At 40.2% G+C, this 17,128-nt stretch overlaps 1 protein-coding gene across 1 annotated transcript; it reads left to right on the forward strand.

Annotated features, from left to right (window-relative positions):
- Positions 1-2,347: 2,347 nt before the first annotated feature.
- On the forward strand, positions 2,348-16,874 carry si:ch211-225h24.2. The gene is made up of 4 exons (XM_040017344.1): positions 2,348-2,792; positions 9,080-9,136; positions 13,613-13,728; positions 14,991-16,874. Exons 1-4 carry the CDS (start codon positions 2,706-2,708, stop codon positions 15,442-15,444), a joined length of 714 nt encoding a protein of 237 aa, XP_039873278.1. The 5' UTR covers positions 2,348-2,705; the 3' UTR covers positions 15,445-16,874.
- The last annotated feature ends 254 nt before the right edge of the window (positions 16,875-17,128 follow it).

Genomic DNA, 17,128 nt, shown 5'->3' on the forward strand with positions numbered 1-17,128 from the left:
TATTATTGCTGTCATGTTTCCTGTCAGTGACCACAGTGAATAACATTCACTGATATTTTTGCTGAAACATTAAAAGTCTATTAGATATTAGACACTCAGTATTAGTAAACACTGTAGGTGCTTTCTAAAGCCTTGGGGGAAATTCATTAAATACAGGATTGTAATTCAGTAAGGATGCATTATGTTTCCCATTAGTTTGTACTCCAGCCTCGACATGTTAAAAACAAGAACTTCACTGTCTGAATTAAAATTATGTCATAAATGTCTAAATGAGAAAACACCACTGAGAATAAAAAGAACTCTTTCGAATGGGTTTCAATTTAAAAATGCTGTTTTTTTAAATGGTAAAACATAATTTTTCCCGTAAATAAAGGGAACACAAAAATGTACAGACGTCAATCAGGAGGTCCCAGTAAAGTATAAAAGAACACACGTCACTCCATCCTTTGAATTTCTAATTTGGGGGGCTGGTAATTGTGTGTGGGTAAAGACAATTAAGGGGATTGATTAGTGATGTGCCTGTTTGCATCAGAGCCACCTCGCCCGTAAATAACCTCTGTGTTGATACAGTAAGAATGTGTTGATGCATTTCCAAGAAATGGTCTCAGGTGAACAGTTGACCCTGTGATTAACTTTATTATCAAAGGTCACCGACCTGACTGAAGATGGATCCTGACGGCCAGTCGTGGCTTACGTCAGCTGACACTAAACTTTATATACGAGCAATAGAATAAACCGAAACAGGTTATTGGGGACATTTGTCTGTGATGTAACCCTGTTTTCGGTGTCGGCCGTGTAATGATTCTGTTTTGCACCTTATTGTGGCGTAAGTAGTAAAATTACCCCACTAATGAATTCAGAACACAACCTTAGTGAAGTGTTGCACAACAACTTGTTTGGGTTAAAACACCTGTGACCAAAAACATACACTATTCCAGGCGTTAGAAACACCCATAAAACCCACAAAAACACTCACTCTATGTGTGTGTGTGTGCTTTTCTAAAAAAAATAAATAAATCTGATAACATTTGTTTTTTCTCTCTTACATGTCTTACAACCTGGCTTGCATTTCCAGCTGGCTTACTGTATAATGAGGCATTGAGACAGGAATTTAAGGATCTTTGAATCAGGTGAATGGTCTTAAGCTACAGCTAAGCTAAACTGCAGCTATTTTAAGAGGCCAGCCCACCAGGATAATGTGTCATTTGTTTCCCCGAGCACCAGAGGTCTTTGAAAAAGAGATTTTTAAATGAATACACAGTGGCTCATGCTTAACCCAGCAGTCGCTGTCTATAGTAAACATGAGATCAGACTGTTAAAGATTTTGAGCATGTTTTTTTCTTGTTAATGAGTGACTCAGCAGCTTTTTATTGAAGTTTGAAGTTTAACTGCTAATAGTCAAGAGGAAAAAAACCCTTTGAACAGTTCAACACATCTTAAGAGACACTCTGATCTGAAACTGAGTAGCTAAAAATATTTAAACAATGGCTGTGAGAAAAAACAAAAATCAAACAGGGTCTGGATCACAGCTATGCCCCCAGAAGTACATTGTTGTTGTTATTTAATTTTTCTTTCTTCTGTGTGGTCATCAGAATTAAAATACTTTATGGATCCCAGGGGGGAAAATTGCTTTGTTACAGAAGCTCAGTTAAAATATAAAAACAAAAGTTTGGGACAGCGCAGTAGTCTGGTGGTTATCGGTGTTGCCGCTTAGCAAGAAGAAGTTTTTGGGTTCAAATGCAGGCTGGGGTCTCTCTGTGAGGAGTTTGCATGTCTGCGTGTGTTCCTTCCTGGTAATATGGATTTCCTCTACAGTCCAAAGACATGTGAGAGATTAGGTCAATTGGTGATTCTCCAAACTTTCTTTAAAAAGATAAATAAAGTGCAATGTTAAACTAAATATTTAAAAATTAAAGAATACTGTGTGCTCTTAAGGGTGAAAATAGCGTGTTGGTGCGTCTTTATACGAAACACATACACATAGAAATGTTAGTCTTGGTTATTTTCAAGACCAATAACATGTTATAAATTAATGTCCCCAATGACAAATAAATTATGACTGGTGCCACTTCAGAATAAACAACGCAGCAACATACTAATAAGAGCATGTTGAAGCTAATAGTTTTGACACTGTAGTTTTTCTTCTGCGCCTTTAATTCAAATACAAAACAGACTGATGTCGCTATTTATACATGTTGACTCCCTGGTAAGAGATAAAAAAAAAAGAGGGGGAGAGAGTGACAACAGCTATTCTTGGCGTATACTTGTATACTTCCTCTTCATTTATAGGTGAGTTGCGTTGTTATTGGCTGGAGATGAAACGTGTGACCTCTTCCTCTGTCTTCCATGGCAACTTCAAGCAGTCGGAGGAGCAGGGGGATATGGGAGGAGCGAGCGCTTGAGCTCCAGGTGGTCGCGCAGACTGCGTAAAAACGCACGACAAACTATTACGAAACGAATCGCGATCGTCACCTAGCTTCTGACACGTCTATGAATGAGCCGCTAACGGAGAAAGCGGTCTCGATTCTCGGCTGGAGAAACCACCGAGAGAGTTCAAAGGCTAGGGTGATGCGTCGCTGAAAGAGTTATCAAGAAAAGACGGACAAAGCGACGCAGGACAGTGCGGGGTCGACTTCAGAGTTTCTCATACAACTTTTTTTTTCTCTATAGGACCGACACGGTCCATTTCAGCGACAAGTGGAGATATGTTTAAGAAAACCAAGAGTAAAGTGCTGGTGGATTACGCGTCAGAGGAGGACGACATGTCCTGGCACTATCATCACTCCTACAAGGTAATGACACGGATAAAAAGCAAACAGAGGCATTCACTGCTAATAATGGTACGCTTATACTCTGATGAACTCGGGAAGCTGTAAAATTGTAGCAATACAAACATCGAAAACTGTATCAAAATGATTGATTTCACCTGTTCAGGCTTTTTAAAAATTACTTTAATAAACACAAATAAGAATATAAAGTAGCCTGAATAATTATACATCTGTTTAAATAATGACAAATCATAATTCTTCTATTTCTTATGTTTTCTTCTCATAAAAGTTGCCAAATAGACTTCAAACAAAGAAATGGAGGAGGTGCACAAGTGCTGAAACTCAGGTTAGAAAATGCAGCTTGGAGGTCAAAGAAGGGAGCCTGAATCTAAGAGCTAGAGTGTGTGGACTAATTTTGGCACAATACTGCTCAAGTATAAGAAATATAATTTAAATTAAAACGTAATAAAATAAAATACAGGAGGGTAAATTCAGCATGTTATTATAGAGATGGATATGATTTAATGTACAGTAGGTTAGGTTTTACATGCAACTTTGAATCTATTTGCAGTTTTCGTAAAGGTCAGAGGTGTGATTGGTACTTAAGAAGGCATGGTTCACAAATGCCTGTTTGTTGTGGGTTGTGTTTTTTTTCTTCTTCTTTTTTTGTTACCCATATTTTCCAGGTAAACAATAAGAGTGTGAGAGGTCTAAAGAACCTCCGTATCAGCACTTGTAAGCAGCTGGGCTCTGTCATGCTGATGGGAGCATGGGGGAGGATGCATACGCACCCACAGACACACAAGGATAGCCAGCCACGACTCATTGCTCATAAGAAATAGCAAGGTGACATGTTTATCAGTTGAGATTCTTGTGGTGGTGTTTTTAACCACTTGGATCAGGTTTTGAGTAAAAACCTACGTTGAGTGAGCATAAGGTGCTCACATCTAGTTGAATAGTGAAGCTCCAGTGAAAGAGGAGGAGGACGGGCGGCTTCCAAATCTCTGGATACATAGATAAATCTGTTAAAACTCATGGGATATTTTATTCCTCATAAAGGTTGGAGTCACAAAATAATGTGCTTTTGTCATGCTTGCGGTATGTAATCAGCTTACTGTATGCATGATCAAAGCTTCTTTAAAAGGCCAGCCATGATTTTAGGTTTCTTTTTGGTAGAGCGAGTAGTGAATCACATGTTTAAGGACATTTGCAACACCAATTACATAAAAATGCTCTCCTTAATCATAACAGTGTCATATTTTACTCACTGCCTGCACCTCCATCCCTGTATACACCTCAGACTACATGTATACATTTGTCATGCAGTACACAATTGGAAAAATCCACCAACACCATTTCCCAACATTTTTCATCTGCTGTTGTGACAGTGCTGATATCTGTGACCCTTGGCTTAGTTTTATCGACCTCCAGTTGGGAAATAACGCATGTTTCCCTTACATGTGTAGGGGACAGAGCTGCTCTGAGTTCACTTTGTGTCTCTGTCGCCAGTGGTCACAAAAAAAAAAACCTATAAACTGACCTAGGATCAGAGCAGCAGCTGCTCTTTAGAGCTCCTGGGAAAGCAATCAAGGAGGAGGTGGGTGGAGGGGGGGGTCTTGTCCCGTCTGCATGGCAGTAAAGTACATAAAAGGGTCAGGGGTCAGATCATAAAATGCTGTAAACACAGCAAAGACCCAACAGGATGAAGTCAGGATTAAAGTTATGATAACAAAGTCTGCAAAGGAAAGATTTTTTTCCTTCCAGTTATTCAAACTGACGTAGCTGCACTGTCTGATTTACCACATGCAGAGCAACCGAAGAGGAGAGCGAAGCGAATCTGCAGCATTTTTGTATCACAATGAAATTGCAGGGATAGCCTTTTGAATTCTTCTGTACTTTTTAAACAAAAAACAAGAAAGACCCCCCCCAAAAAGGATTAATCCACTTTAAAGCTACAAAAAGTACCAAATCTACTAATTATCTTGACAAATCGAGGACAGAAAATAGACGAGATGACAGCCTGTAAGCATAACATGGGAAAAACACATGACTACTTAAGTGATAATCATGAAGAAAACTAAAATGGTCTTGTTGAGGCTGTCGATTGAGCTCTGTCCTGAACTTTGTGCTGAGTCACACTGTATGGAGTTTTTTTTTTTTTTCTGTACCATTTTTCGGTATTAAGTGTAGCTTTCCTGAAAAAGAGAACATTGCTGGAAACTACTCAAAACAACAATAGTCTGATCTGTTGGCTACTGTGCGCCTACACTCAAACCATCAGGAGTCAAGTTTCTGCTTAGGAGAATCTGAAATCCTGCTCTTTAGCTTTCTCCACCCACATATATCCAGGTGGCCCAAGAGTCAGCCAGCGACCTTCATTGTGTTATATCTCACACCTCTTCCTCTGTTATTTTGTCTGACAAATATACTTCCACGTATTTAAATCTCCTGATCAAAATCTTATTTTTGCTTATCGTCATCACAAGACAGCAGATCTCTTTGGGTGTAATAGTGGAGAGACCTGCAGTCGGACAGATACGGACAAGTAAAACACAGAGACAGGGGAGGGAGAAAAGAGCAAGAGCAGAGAAATGCATAGCCTGAAGTTACTATCATTCCTTTTGTCTATGAACAGTGCACCGGGGTGACAGCAGGCCCTGTGCCTGCTTGCTTTTGCCACTCACTTCTATTGAAGTTCAACAAGTTGCAAGCAGCTGTCAGCTTGCAGAAGGTGTGTTTGCCTGTTTGTCTGTGGCTTACTGCAGTAACACTCCTAAATGCTTATATAAAACCACCATCACTGTGAAGTGGGGTAATAAGAGTATACATCACGTCTAGCGAACCTTTGAAGGCCTCACTTCTAAATCATTGAGTCATAAAGAGGATAGTAAAGGTAAAGGAAATGTGATCCCCTGCTGAAGGGAAGAGAGTTGAGTTCCTGGACCTCAGACACTTGTTTTGTCTCACAAGTTTGCCTCAGTCCAACACTAAAAATGTCATAAATAGGATCTGTCTGAATGCTTTCTACATTTAGCTGTTCAATACAGGGACCAGGAGATGGCTTGTTTAACTTGGGATGAAGAATGGGAACAGTGGGGGAGTCTATCGTATGAAGCCGTTTAGTATAAGGATATTAGTTGAATGGTTATTTAGTTTTTTTTGATGAATCTAGAAAGAAGGAGAGCCAGCAGAGAAAATATGGGGATTGCAAAAACAACCTGATAAAGACTACACGGATGGATAACAAGGAACAGGTGAGTTTAATCCGACACTTGGGAGAGTGGGAAACGATCAAAGGAGGGAAGTAAAAGCCACAAAAGGATCAAACCTTCAAAATAAAACAGGAAATAAACTGAAAGAGGTACATGTTAAGGAATCAACAGCACAAACAAAGAGAAAAGTAGGGGTAATGACAACTGGGATAAAATGCAGATGATGATAAGCCCAAAAAATGTAGGTATACATCAATTCAAATGATGTGGCTAGAGTGTTAATAGTGGTGCTCTGTTCATTCTGCTTCCATGAACAAGCATGTGGCCTTTCTCCCCATTTACAGGCTTTCTTTTAAGCCGCGCAAACTTGCTTGGTATTCAGTCTACAGGCGTGATACTGGCATGCATGCTCTCATTTAACCTTTGGCAAAAATGTAAATAAGCACATTTCCCAAGACATTAAAGTGTTTCCTTAAATGCTTTCTTTGTCCCTGGGTTTGGAGAATGTGGAGTATAAATACTGCTTCTTTGGTATTGGAATTCAGAGTGGTTCTTTATCGCCCGGCAAGCTCGGTTGTGAAACACTGCGCTTAAATTTACACACTTGTGTGCAGACACAAAGAGGGAAAGTGAGAATGCAAAAAAGGCCGCCCTGGGGGTGCGAAATAAGAACTCCTGATCTCTGTTGTTAGGAGGATTTTTTTCCAAAACACTACTCCCCCTTGCCCCGAATCTCCTCCCCCCCCTCACACTCTCTGTTCTGAAGTTGTTAATGCTTTTTACGCTCAAACAGTAGTCAGCGATTGTGTGAGACTGTATCTTTGATCAGCTCAGGTGGCGGAGACCCAGCAGACTTTGCTCAGACATGTCCAACCACCATCTCTCCTCCTCTGTCCCATAGAGTTTGGAGATGTTAAAAGTTAATGCAGCTTTGATCATTTAGCAGGAATTCTGGCGCCGCTCCTATAGAGGCTTGGCTGCACAATTAATGACTTCAATCCACCTACTTATCATGATTTAATATCCTTAAGTCTTCTGGGGCAAGTTAAGTAATAAAACTGCAAGATATGGATGATGGGATGTGTCATTTAAAATTCTGAAGGAGTCTGAAGTTTATCAAACTGTAAAGTATTTTCAAGTGCAAATATCGCTTTTGAAAAATGCTTTTGCTTATTTTCACATTTGGCATCTTGGTGTAGAAGTTGAGACAGTTAGAATCTAAGAAGAGATACAAGTTAGATGTAAATACAGCTGAAATAAAACGATGGCGTGAAATAACACTGACGATCTGTAAGCCGAAATAATGGCTGGTATAAATACTATGCCATGATTTGGAAGAGATGACAGAGGTGTCAGGTGACTGAAACTGGTGGGCAGGTGGTAAAAGAAAAGGACCTGGAAATGTCCACAAGAATTCCAGGAAAAAGTGAGGTGGAAAAAGTGTCGTAAGGGAATGACTGAGGTAGTGACAAAGATAATGATCCTCAATATATTTTGTAGTGGTTTGTATTTAGGTGTGATGTTTTACTAGGAGTGTACTTCCACAAAAAACATAAAAAAGTGTATTTCAAATTTAATATGAAAGAATGCAGATTTTATTTACCCACCTCTGTTTGAATACATTAAACTATACTTGTTCATTCAGTTATTGTGGTAATTTTATGACGCTAACAAATGAAAACACTCTTGTAGCATGTAACTAAATGATTACTGTTCTGATAAAAACTCCATTAGGTTTACAGTAAACTTTAGTACTTCTACTTTCAGAGCAAGTGCTTTCTTACTGCAGGCCTAATTCATCCATTTCACACAAATGCCCTTTTTAAGCACTTTTAAGCTAATGTTCACGCATCAGGGGCAACTCTGGGTTTGGGATGATTGCCATGGATACTTCAAATTGTAGACTAGAGGAGCTTTGTGGAAGTGCAAATATAACTGTCTTGGAAAAAAAATTAAAATTTAGTGAACTGTTATTGTTTGCTTCTTTCTGTTCCTTGCATATTTCTTGTGGGTGTGCAACTATAGTTAAACCCTACAATAATAAAGTGAAAACAGAGAAAACCCCTGACAATCAGATGAACCCCTATGAGCAAGCGACTTGGCAACAATGGAAAGGAAAAAACTCCCTTTTAACAGGAAGAAACCTCCAGCATGCTGGAGGTTTCAGGGAGCCTGGTTCTGCATCCCAGTCTGCTTTTAAATACTCTAGAAAACATGTATGCTATGCCTTCTAAGGATGCTGCCTAAGGGAAGCATATGTAATGTAAACAGAATTGGTCCTAGGAAAGAACCCTGTGGAACTCCATAGTTAAAGTATTTGAAGAAGCCTCCCCATTTACATGAAGAAATTGGAGTCTATTAGATAGATATGAGTCAAACCATTGCAGCGCAGTGCTTTTATTACCTACAGCTTGCTCTAATCACTATAATATTCCTTTAACAATGTATATAACCTACTACAGTCTTGAGGAGTCACTGTGGAATAAAAGTGGATAAACATGCAAGTATTAAAGCAGACCATAAAAATTGCTTATATAAATAATAAGAGGTAGAATATTGGTGAATGGAGTTATTTACATGGTTAAACAAAATGCACAAGCCCATTGGCAATTATATAAAAGCCAAAACAAAGGGTGTCACATAATAACACAAATAACCCAAATATTATACAACGTCTATATTAAAAACAAAGTCTGCAGACTGAAACACAATGAGACCAAAATAGCTCTGTTCAGTCCACATATTGTTGAGGACCATTAAGGGAAGAGGTCATGGGTTTGTTTTCTCTCCCTTTTGTTTAAATCTGCCCTCAGAGCTTAGTGGTTTCCCCCCGTCTCTCCCAGCTCTCTATCCATCCATCCATCCATTCTTCCCTCCATCCCTCTATCTCGCACTCCAAATACGGTGTGTTTGTGTTAGCACTTGAAAACGGTTGCCTCCCTTTTTTTTTTTTTTTTTTTTTTTTTTTTTTTTTTACAGGAAGACATGCGCACAGTCCGCAAACACACAATCCCTGCTTTAAAATGTGAGAGTTTCTGTTTTGGGGCGGGGAAAGGTTGCTATTTGTCTTAACTCACTGCGGGTGTATGTGTGTCCTAGGACAAAGACATACAAGGAGAGGAAGAGGATGAGGAAGCCGTCACTGCAGTCTCCAAGGTAAACAGCACCTTCACAGCTATTCAGACAGAACACAGACGCAAACACACTATCTGCTTCCAAACATACATCAGCTTACACAGTTGACACGTGATGGTTGTCCGCTCAAAGATATGCACTCAGGCGACCCACGCTTATCTTTCTGTGCACACGCTCAGAACATCGCAGGAATCGACCCTGAAAGAGTCAATCTTATGTCGCCCAAAACATCCAGATGCTTTAAATGGCCAATGCTCTGTCAGTTCACACACGCACGCATGCACAAGCTCAGTGTCACTGCACTGTTTATCTGTAAACACACCAGCTGTCAGCCATCATCCCCTGTCTTATCCTTAACCTTATCGCTGGAAAACTGTCTGGGTTGTTTTGTCACTGTGTGTGTTTGTTTTGTCAGCCTTATCCGAAGAAAGAAAAAAATTGGTCATTTTGATCTTTCAGTGGACTGTTTCCTTTATTTAAATCACTTCAGTTCAGTCATCTAAGGTATCGGTTTTTATTTTGTAGAAACCTCTGATGTCATATCACAACATGCTTTTGTAAATAGTTTGAGCAAAGCAAAATTACAAATTGGAATATTTTCCATTCAAAATCATGATGCAGGTGCATTTGTAGCTGAAGACAAGTACAAGGCCACTTTTCTGGGAATCCTGTTTTTCAGCAGGTACTTGAGGGTCACCAGCATTTTGCCCCTTAACTTGTATGCCTTGCCTCAGTGGATCAGAGAAGATAAAGTTAGTCTTCACTTGCAGAAGGCTTCAACCTGCGAGTTTTCATCAACCATAACCATATTGGGCTTGCTAACTCTCTAGTGGCACTCTTTAATGCTTTACTTTCCTAGATGATCTTCTGCAGGAAATCGTGCACTGTTCACAGCCAACTTTGACAGGAAATGACACTGCGTGCCATTCTTTGACAAAGGCCTCATCAGCCAGATTTTACTACGTGGCTTTCTTCAGATCATGAAAAATGGACAGCGTGTCCTCCTGGAGCACAACAAGTTTGACTAGCAAGATGGTTTTTGCGCACCTACATAGGAGAATCACATCTGGGTGGAGTGCGGGAAGACTTTCTGAGATCTGGTTGCATCTCCTAGTTAGAGGTGTGGTGCAAAATGTGGGGCAGGCAGTTGTTGTTGCCTTTGAAACAACATCCCCTTCCCTTTGGAGGCTGATAGCCTCAAGTGGTGACGGCCTGGTGTTTATTAGCTTTGACCGTCCATTTGGTGATTTCTCTTACGGCTTTATTATGCCTCAGCCTGTAGCAGACATCTCTCGGTGCTTTGGGACATCCAATTAAGATGTGTTTCAGGGTTCAACCAGGCCTGCGCCACACTGCATACAGGTTGTGTAATCATAGTGATGTTCATTAAGACCATGCATTTAAAACCCCTAAAATTAACCAAACATGTTCATGAGAAAGAAACAATGATTGAAATGTATTACTGTGACTGTGTGTAAGCATCCATCACAGTTTGCACACAGCCTTCCTGGTTCATTTGAAACTTCTAGTGTGTGTGTGTGTACATTTTTTCTGTTTAATAAGCAAGCATCTTAAAACCTGTCTGACTGCTTATATTTGACTTTGTCCAGGCACTGATACATGTAGCACTAATTATGTCAGTCAGTACTGCATCCTCACAGCTCTTAGAAACAATGACCAAAATATTTAATATAAGATTTAAGGAGTCACAAATTAGCTGAGCTGAAAGTGAGTCTGCTGGAGGAAAGCTCATACCTGATCAGCTAAATCAGCTTGGTCATCACTGCTGTAAATATAATAAACAGTGGTTTTATTATGAGGGTTTGAGGACACGTGTCCTTTGTCTGTGGAGGTGAGTTTTATCTCAGCGCTCTGTTCATCTTATAATCTGTGCTGACGGCGGTCCTTTACTCAAAGGCGTGCTGTGTGTGAACTTGTTAAGTCTGATTTGAAACCGCACACAGGTGATTCATTGTCTTTCAACCCCGGCTGGTCGCTCGCTTTATTGTATAGCCACTGTATTCGACGACTCAGTTCACAGGACATATTTCATACACCGTCCTGTTTGTGAGGACGGGGTGGCCGAGCTGGAGAAGGGAAGGAAACTGAGCATTCTTTCGAGGAGCTGGGCTTTTTGGAGTGGAACAATCAGTGTGGAAGGAAAAACAAGGCTGAAAATAACCACAGACACTGTGGAAGGCTGCAATTCTTTCACCCTCTGTTGTTCCATGCTCATATTAGGACTCACTAAGTACACAGGGAGCCCTGAAAGTGGAGGTTACCTGTTGCTGTTTCACTCTATGATGCTTCAACAATGTTCATTAAGCTTAATGAACATGCTTTTGTACTTAAAAATAGGCTTTCATGGGCAGATGCTTCTTTACTTTCAGAACTACCACTCTGTTCTATACATTTTATCTAATGCTAAAAATAATGAATTGAATAATTAATTGGTTAACGAGTCAAACTGCAAATTAATGGACAATAAATATACCCCATTGACTACCACATGAGGCCCCTAAAACCACTTGTGTGCTTTCAGTCCAAAGCTAAGTTAAAACAACTAGCTGCTGGCTTCAATTTCATGTTATTATTCAGTTTAACAAATTCAGACAAGCATATATCATAAATATTGTTGTTGTTGTTGTTGTTTTGTTAAATTATTATTTAAAGCTGTTTTTGGTGTCATTAGAAAAAGCAAATCCACTAGAACTTTTCAAGGTATTGCAATTGACCCATAGTCCTGTGTTTTCTCTGGGCTCTGTAAATTATGCATAAAAACAAGATTGGGTTAAGATATGGGCTAAGAAGACAACTCTCACCTTGCAGAGGAGAGGTAGCACAGGGCGTAGAGTGGGTTGTTTATTAATTGGAGGGTCAATGGTTTGATTCCTGCATATGGAAGTTCAGTATCTTGGTTTGTTTGTGGTTCTACCCCTTTAAACTGTTGCTTTTGGTGCACTGGACAGTTTTTAGATCAATTATGAAATTAATTGGTGATATAAATAATGTTCATAATAACCAAGGCCTGATCGTGAGCTTAAACCCCCCCTGAATTTATCCCCAATGTGTGCAATTCATGCAGCAATCCCTCGGCTTCAACGTCAGAGGTATGGAAAGAAGAATTTGGTCCATAACACCTCCATTGTTCTGCCAAGCGTGAATAACACAGAGAGCCAGCGAGCCATTTGCTTTACCTTCTTGGCCAGTCACTGAGCTGCTTTGGATCTAGAGGCCCAGAGGTTAGAGCACAGTGGCAGAATAGGCAGGCCTCTATTTGTGCAGGCATGCATGCAAGCACATACACTCATATACGTCCATTCAGAAAGGCTCCAAGTCTTTCGGGATCTCCGGTTTCTTTGCTGGACAGCTTGAACTGCTTCTGCAAACCGTATGCAGTTTACACTCGATGGCACTCGGAGAACAAGAGCTGGGCAGTCAAGAGTTGAGACAGGGTGCTGAAACAGCTGAGATTAGGTTTTGTAAATGTTTTTTGATGATAATAAACAACAGGAAACTGGTAGGGGGGCAGTTTGCCTGCAGGCATGTTCAGGATGAGAAGTGAGTGGAGGATATTTGGGATTTTTTTTTTTCTACTTATAATCAAAGAGACTTCCTCTGAGTGAGATGCACAGGGAGATATGATGCATTTTCACTGAGTAAAGTGTTTAAAGATCCATCACAGATATGAGCTGTATCTTAAGTATTTGCATGTGTATGGCTGGTGGAGCCTATGTAGTGGTAGTTTTGTAAAGTTTGTTTTATCTGTTGGTGACAGATCTTATCATACGTGTTCCTGTTAGGCTTTGGGAGACAGCTGATTTCATATCCAGCTCATTGTTTGTTTGTTGTAGCTGCTGGTGGCATCCTCTGGTCAGAGATCTGTGCAGGTACTGCACACAGAGCCCTGAACTAAAGTCCTTCATAGGTATGAGAACAATAAAAGCAGTTGAAAGGTCATGTCAGGGTTAAGCTCATTAATCATGTAATATTGTGTATACTGAGAATGCACACTCAAGCAAAGGCGAGCACGGATGTGAGTAGGAGTCAAGACCTTGATAGCTGACCTTGGGAATTCTTCCCAGGCGAGAAACAAAGCCAAAACTTTGTTCCGCGGTCGCTAAGGGCGGCTGCGTCAGTGCTCGGCGGAAATCTGCGAGGGCATGGCAGGGAGGAATTCTGATGTGACGGGGAGGCTGGGATTTTCAGAGGGAGTGGAGGATCTCCCGGTGGAATGTGCTCTATGCCAGTGAGGCCCATAACAGAAATTCCCCCCTCCCCAATCCAAAAAAATAAATAAAGATTGCACGTTCATCAGTGTGAACATGCTGCTCCTCTCAATTCCTGCAAAGCCAACTTTGTGAAATCCTCGTCTTCAGGGTGTATCAATCACTCACAAACAGGCATACAGAGATATCAAGCTAACATGCAACAGATGAGTGAAATCGAGTCAGATCGGCATTTCAAAAACACTCTTGTCTTGCTGGTGTCTCTCAGGAGGCCAAAGTGAAGAAGATCATGTCCAAGAAAGACAGGAGGGAGAAGAAGATGTTCTCATCTAAAGATGACGAGCGTTTCTTGCTCACTGGAGAGAAGCTGGCTGACCGCAAAGGGTGAGGTTATGCGCTTATTACCTTTATCATATTCCAAATATTTCTCTTACTAGGGGGAAAAACTGAGCTAACACAAAGTAGAATATGTGACAGAAAATAACTCCAAATGAATAATAAGAATAAGAAGCCGCTCCACTGTTTTCGCTTCTATCATGGTGTAGAAGGCAATGTTGTAAGAAATGGTCTTTCTGAAATTATTGATTACCGATCAGCAGTTCTATATAGACATATTGGTTAATAGCATGCAGTAAATGCACAGTCACATCACAGCTACCCACAACATTTCTGGTTTCCATCATGTTTATACAGAGGCACTCAGTAGCCATTACTGGTCAAGTGTGTGAAGTACAAACATTTACACTCCTCACTAAATATAATGGATCCATGTCAAAACCACGTGTGTGTGTGTGTATTTAGTCATGTCACAGCTACCCACAATAAATAAATAAATAAATATATATATATATGCATGCATGCCAAAGCTTTATTGTCCAGCTGTTGCTAACTTTCAGACCCCTTGAGGAAGTGGAACATGTATGAAGGTGGAAATCTTAATCAGTTCACTTGCTTTAATAAACAACAGGAATTCCTATATAATAGCTCACTGTAAGTGTTTCCCACCCAGACACTCCTGTTTATGTAGGACAGGGGGGAGGAGGGAGGATGGAGGGGTGGTTCTTAGTAAGTGGCTGTTATATATCAAGATGTTTAAGACTACAGTTATGGTTATAAGTTTACAGGCACTCATCGTTGGAATGTATGTCATGGTGATTTTGTACTTTGAATGATTTCTTTTAACTTTTCTTCTACCAGGAATGATTGTACAGCAAACATCTGCAATGACTTTAAAAATCAAGAATTGGGTGAATGTATTTTTTTTTTCTAATCCACATAGGCTCACATATCTGCATACACTCATTTAAATCTCTCCAGTTGTTTGAAATCATCAGTTCAAACAACTGCGCGTAATCAGATGTTTTTCAGATGTGGCACAACTTTTCCAAGGTTTGGAAGAAACCCCAAACTGTCACGCTCATATGAAAGAAAATTGCTTAAATGTTCAGCATTCAAAAAGTTCAAATCTGCTATAAACTGGAATGTGCTTTTTTAAAAAGTAATCAAAGATGTATGCTGTACAATCATTCCACCCAGAAAAAAAAAATCAAAGAAATGATTTAAAAAAATCCAAAATTGCCTTGATATTAAAATGTCAGTGAATGCAAATTTCTGACCACAACTGTATATTTATTTCCTGCTCAAAGGTCTCACAAGAAAATCAAGGATGAGGAGAAGGAGAAAGAGAAGAAGGACAAGCCAGAGAAGGCCAACTGCTTCTGGGAGAGTGTTACGATGACGATGAGGCAAATCTCCCCTGCCAAAAAACTGGAGAAGATAGAAGGTTGGGAACCACCACACTTGGAGAACTTCGCTGAGACTGCTCCTGATGAAGTGCCGGTAGGCAAGAGCCAAAATGGGGACGTGGCAGAGTCATCCCCCAGCTCCCTGAGCATCCCGGCGACGGCGTTAGAGCTCCCCTCCTGGTGTGGACGGGGTCAAGAGGAGGACTCCTCCCGCTACGCTAACCTGTTGGACTCCAATGATTCAACAGCTGCCGTCAAGTGGACGGCCCGTGCTAAAGTCAAGCTGGCCGGCATCAGCAGGATGAGCAGAGGGATTGTATCAGAGAGTGCAAGTGTATGGGAGGGGTTTAAATAGCAGCACTTTATACCTCTGTACTATCAATAAATCTGACAATCTGAACCAAATATTTCTTTCTATCTAGCTCTGGACACAACCGATGTTAATGTCAACATCATGCTGACATGTTGTAGTGAATCAGAATATAAGACAAAGTATTCTGACTGAATTTGTGACTTTTAAATCACAAAAACTACAACTGAACAAAGGAAAACCTTCAACTGCTGTACATTTTTATCTGCAATACTCACTGGCATGGCAATTACATAAATAATGTTGCCAAGAAATAAGAAAAGTGATTTTTATTTAATCTTTGGGGCGTCACTGGTAGAGACTCAATGAAGAATATCCTGCTGAAGACGTTTTTGTTGGCTCTCACTTCCTTCCTGTCTATGCAGTCGCAGTATGTGAGCGATGAATGTCTTAAGCCTTAACTTGTATATTAATTATGGGCTGTGCAATCACGAAACAGCTTATGACATAGCATTTACGTGTAAAATACCCGTGTGTGTTTGAGAGTGACAGAAGATGACTTTGTGGGAAGACAGCTGGCATCACGGCTCTGAGATCTGAATCTCTGCTGTTGTATTGGGGCTGATGCTGCACTTGTGCCATATCAGACTTATAATAAGGATTTCTGATCAAAATTCATGTCAAAATCTACATTAAAACGGAGAAAACTACATTTCTGGCATGTAATAATTGAAAAGTGATTAAAAACTCAATGGATTTTGTAATATGCTGACAATACATTGCATTTTAATCTGCAAATGACCAACTTTGTGATCAACTCACCATCTTTATGACATGAACATTTGTAAGATCTCATCTGTAGCATCTATCCCATATGATGGCAAAGCAGCTCTGCTGGTGGTTTCATGGACTGATGTTTTTAAATCTGATGCTGGATATTTGTAATTTTGCTAATGATGGAAAAAGTAAACGCCAAACTAATACTAGGACCATTTCTCATGAGAAGCAGTAGCTCTGTGCACTTGTGCCTTGTCATTAAAATGACATCATGTGTTTGCTGTAAACGACCAATCCGCTGAGCTCATTGATGCACCTGTATGTGTTCGACCACACTTCCTGTCTCCAGTTACAAACCAGTGTCTCGGGATGCTATAAGCTTCACCAGCAGGAGCAGCGGAAGTGTTTTTATTTTTGTTAATTCTTAAATGCTGTGTGATATATTATGTATATTGGCTATAACACATACAATGAAGATTCTTCTTTTCCTACGATGATTTTTGTTTTCGTGCTTTCCATTGATATGTACTCATCTTTTCTTCTTTTTAAATGGGTTATTTGTTTGATACTGAAATCTGCTTCATCACAACCAGAGATCTACACCTATGCAGCTCCACTGGCCGGGATGCCTGTGACTTGTATTTATTCACTAAAAGGCTGGGACTCATTTTTCTCCAGAATAAAGATCTAGACTGACACGCTGCCTCTGCTTCTTTCAACATTTTGCGAGTGAAGTGAACACACTGGACTTTGCTTTTGGAAACTATCTGGACTAATTCAGTGATCCAAACAGAAATGGTCTACTCTGATCCCCCCGCCCCCCTCTCTCTCACACACACACACACACACACACACACACACACACACACACACACACACACACACACCCAGATAAATAGAAAGAATACTGCAAATATATTGTTCTGTTAATAATTAAAAACATAATCTAACC

Source organism: Simochromis diagramma, unplaced genomic scaffold (assembly GCF_900408965.1).
Source record: "Simochromis diagramma unplaced genomic scaffold, fSimDia1.1 OVJJ01000802.1, whole genome shotgun sequence".
Taxonomy (NCBI): Eukaryota; Metazoa; Chordata; class Actinopteri; order Cichliformes; family Cichlidae; genus Simochromis; species Simochromis diagramma.

What these genes read in the sequence shown, in the direction of transcription:
- si:ch211-225h24.2 (XM_040017344.1), top strand. Translation starts at nt 2,706, where the DNA reads ATGTTTAAGAAAACCAAGAGTAAAGTGCTGGTGGATTACGCGTCAGAG. An exon ending in ACTATCATCACTCCTACAAG is followed by an intron (nt 2,793 to 9,079) that starts GTAATGACACGG and finishes TGTGTGTCCTAG; the next exon opens with GACAAAGACATACAAGGAGA. An exon ending in CCGTCACTGCAGTCTCCAAG is followed by an intron (nt 9,137 to 13,612) that starts GTAAACAGCACC and finishes GGTGTCTCTCAG; the next exon opens with GAGGCCAAAGTGAAGAAGAT.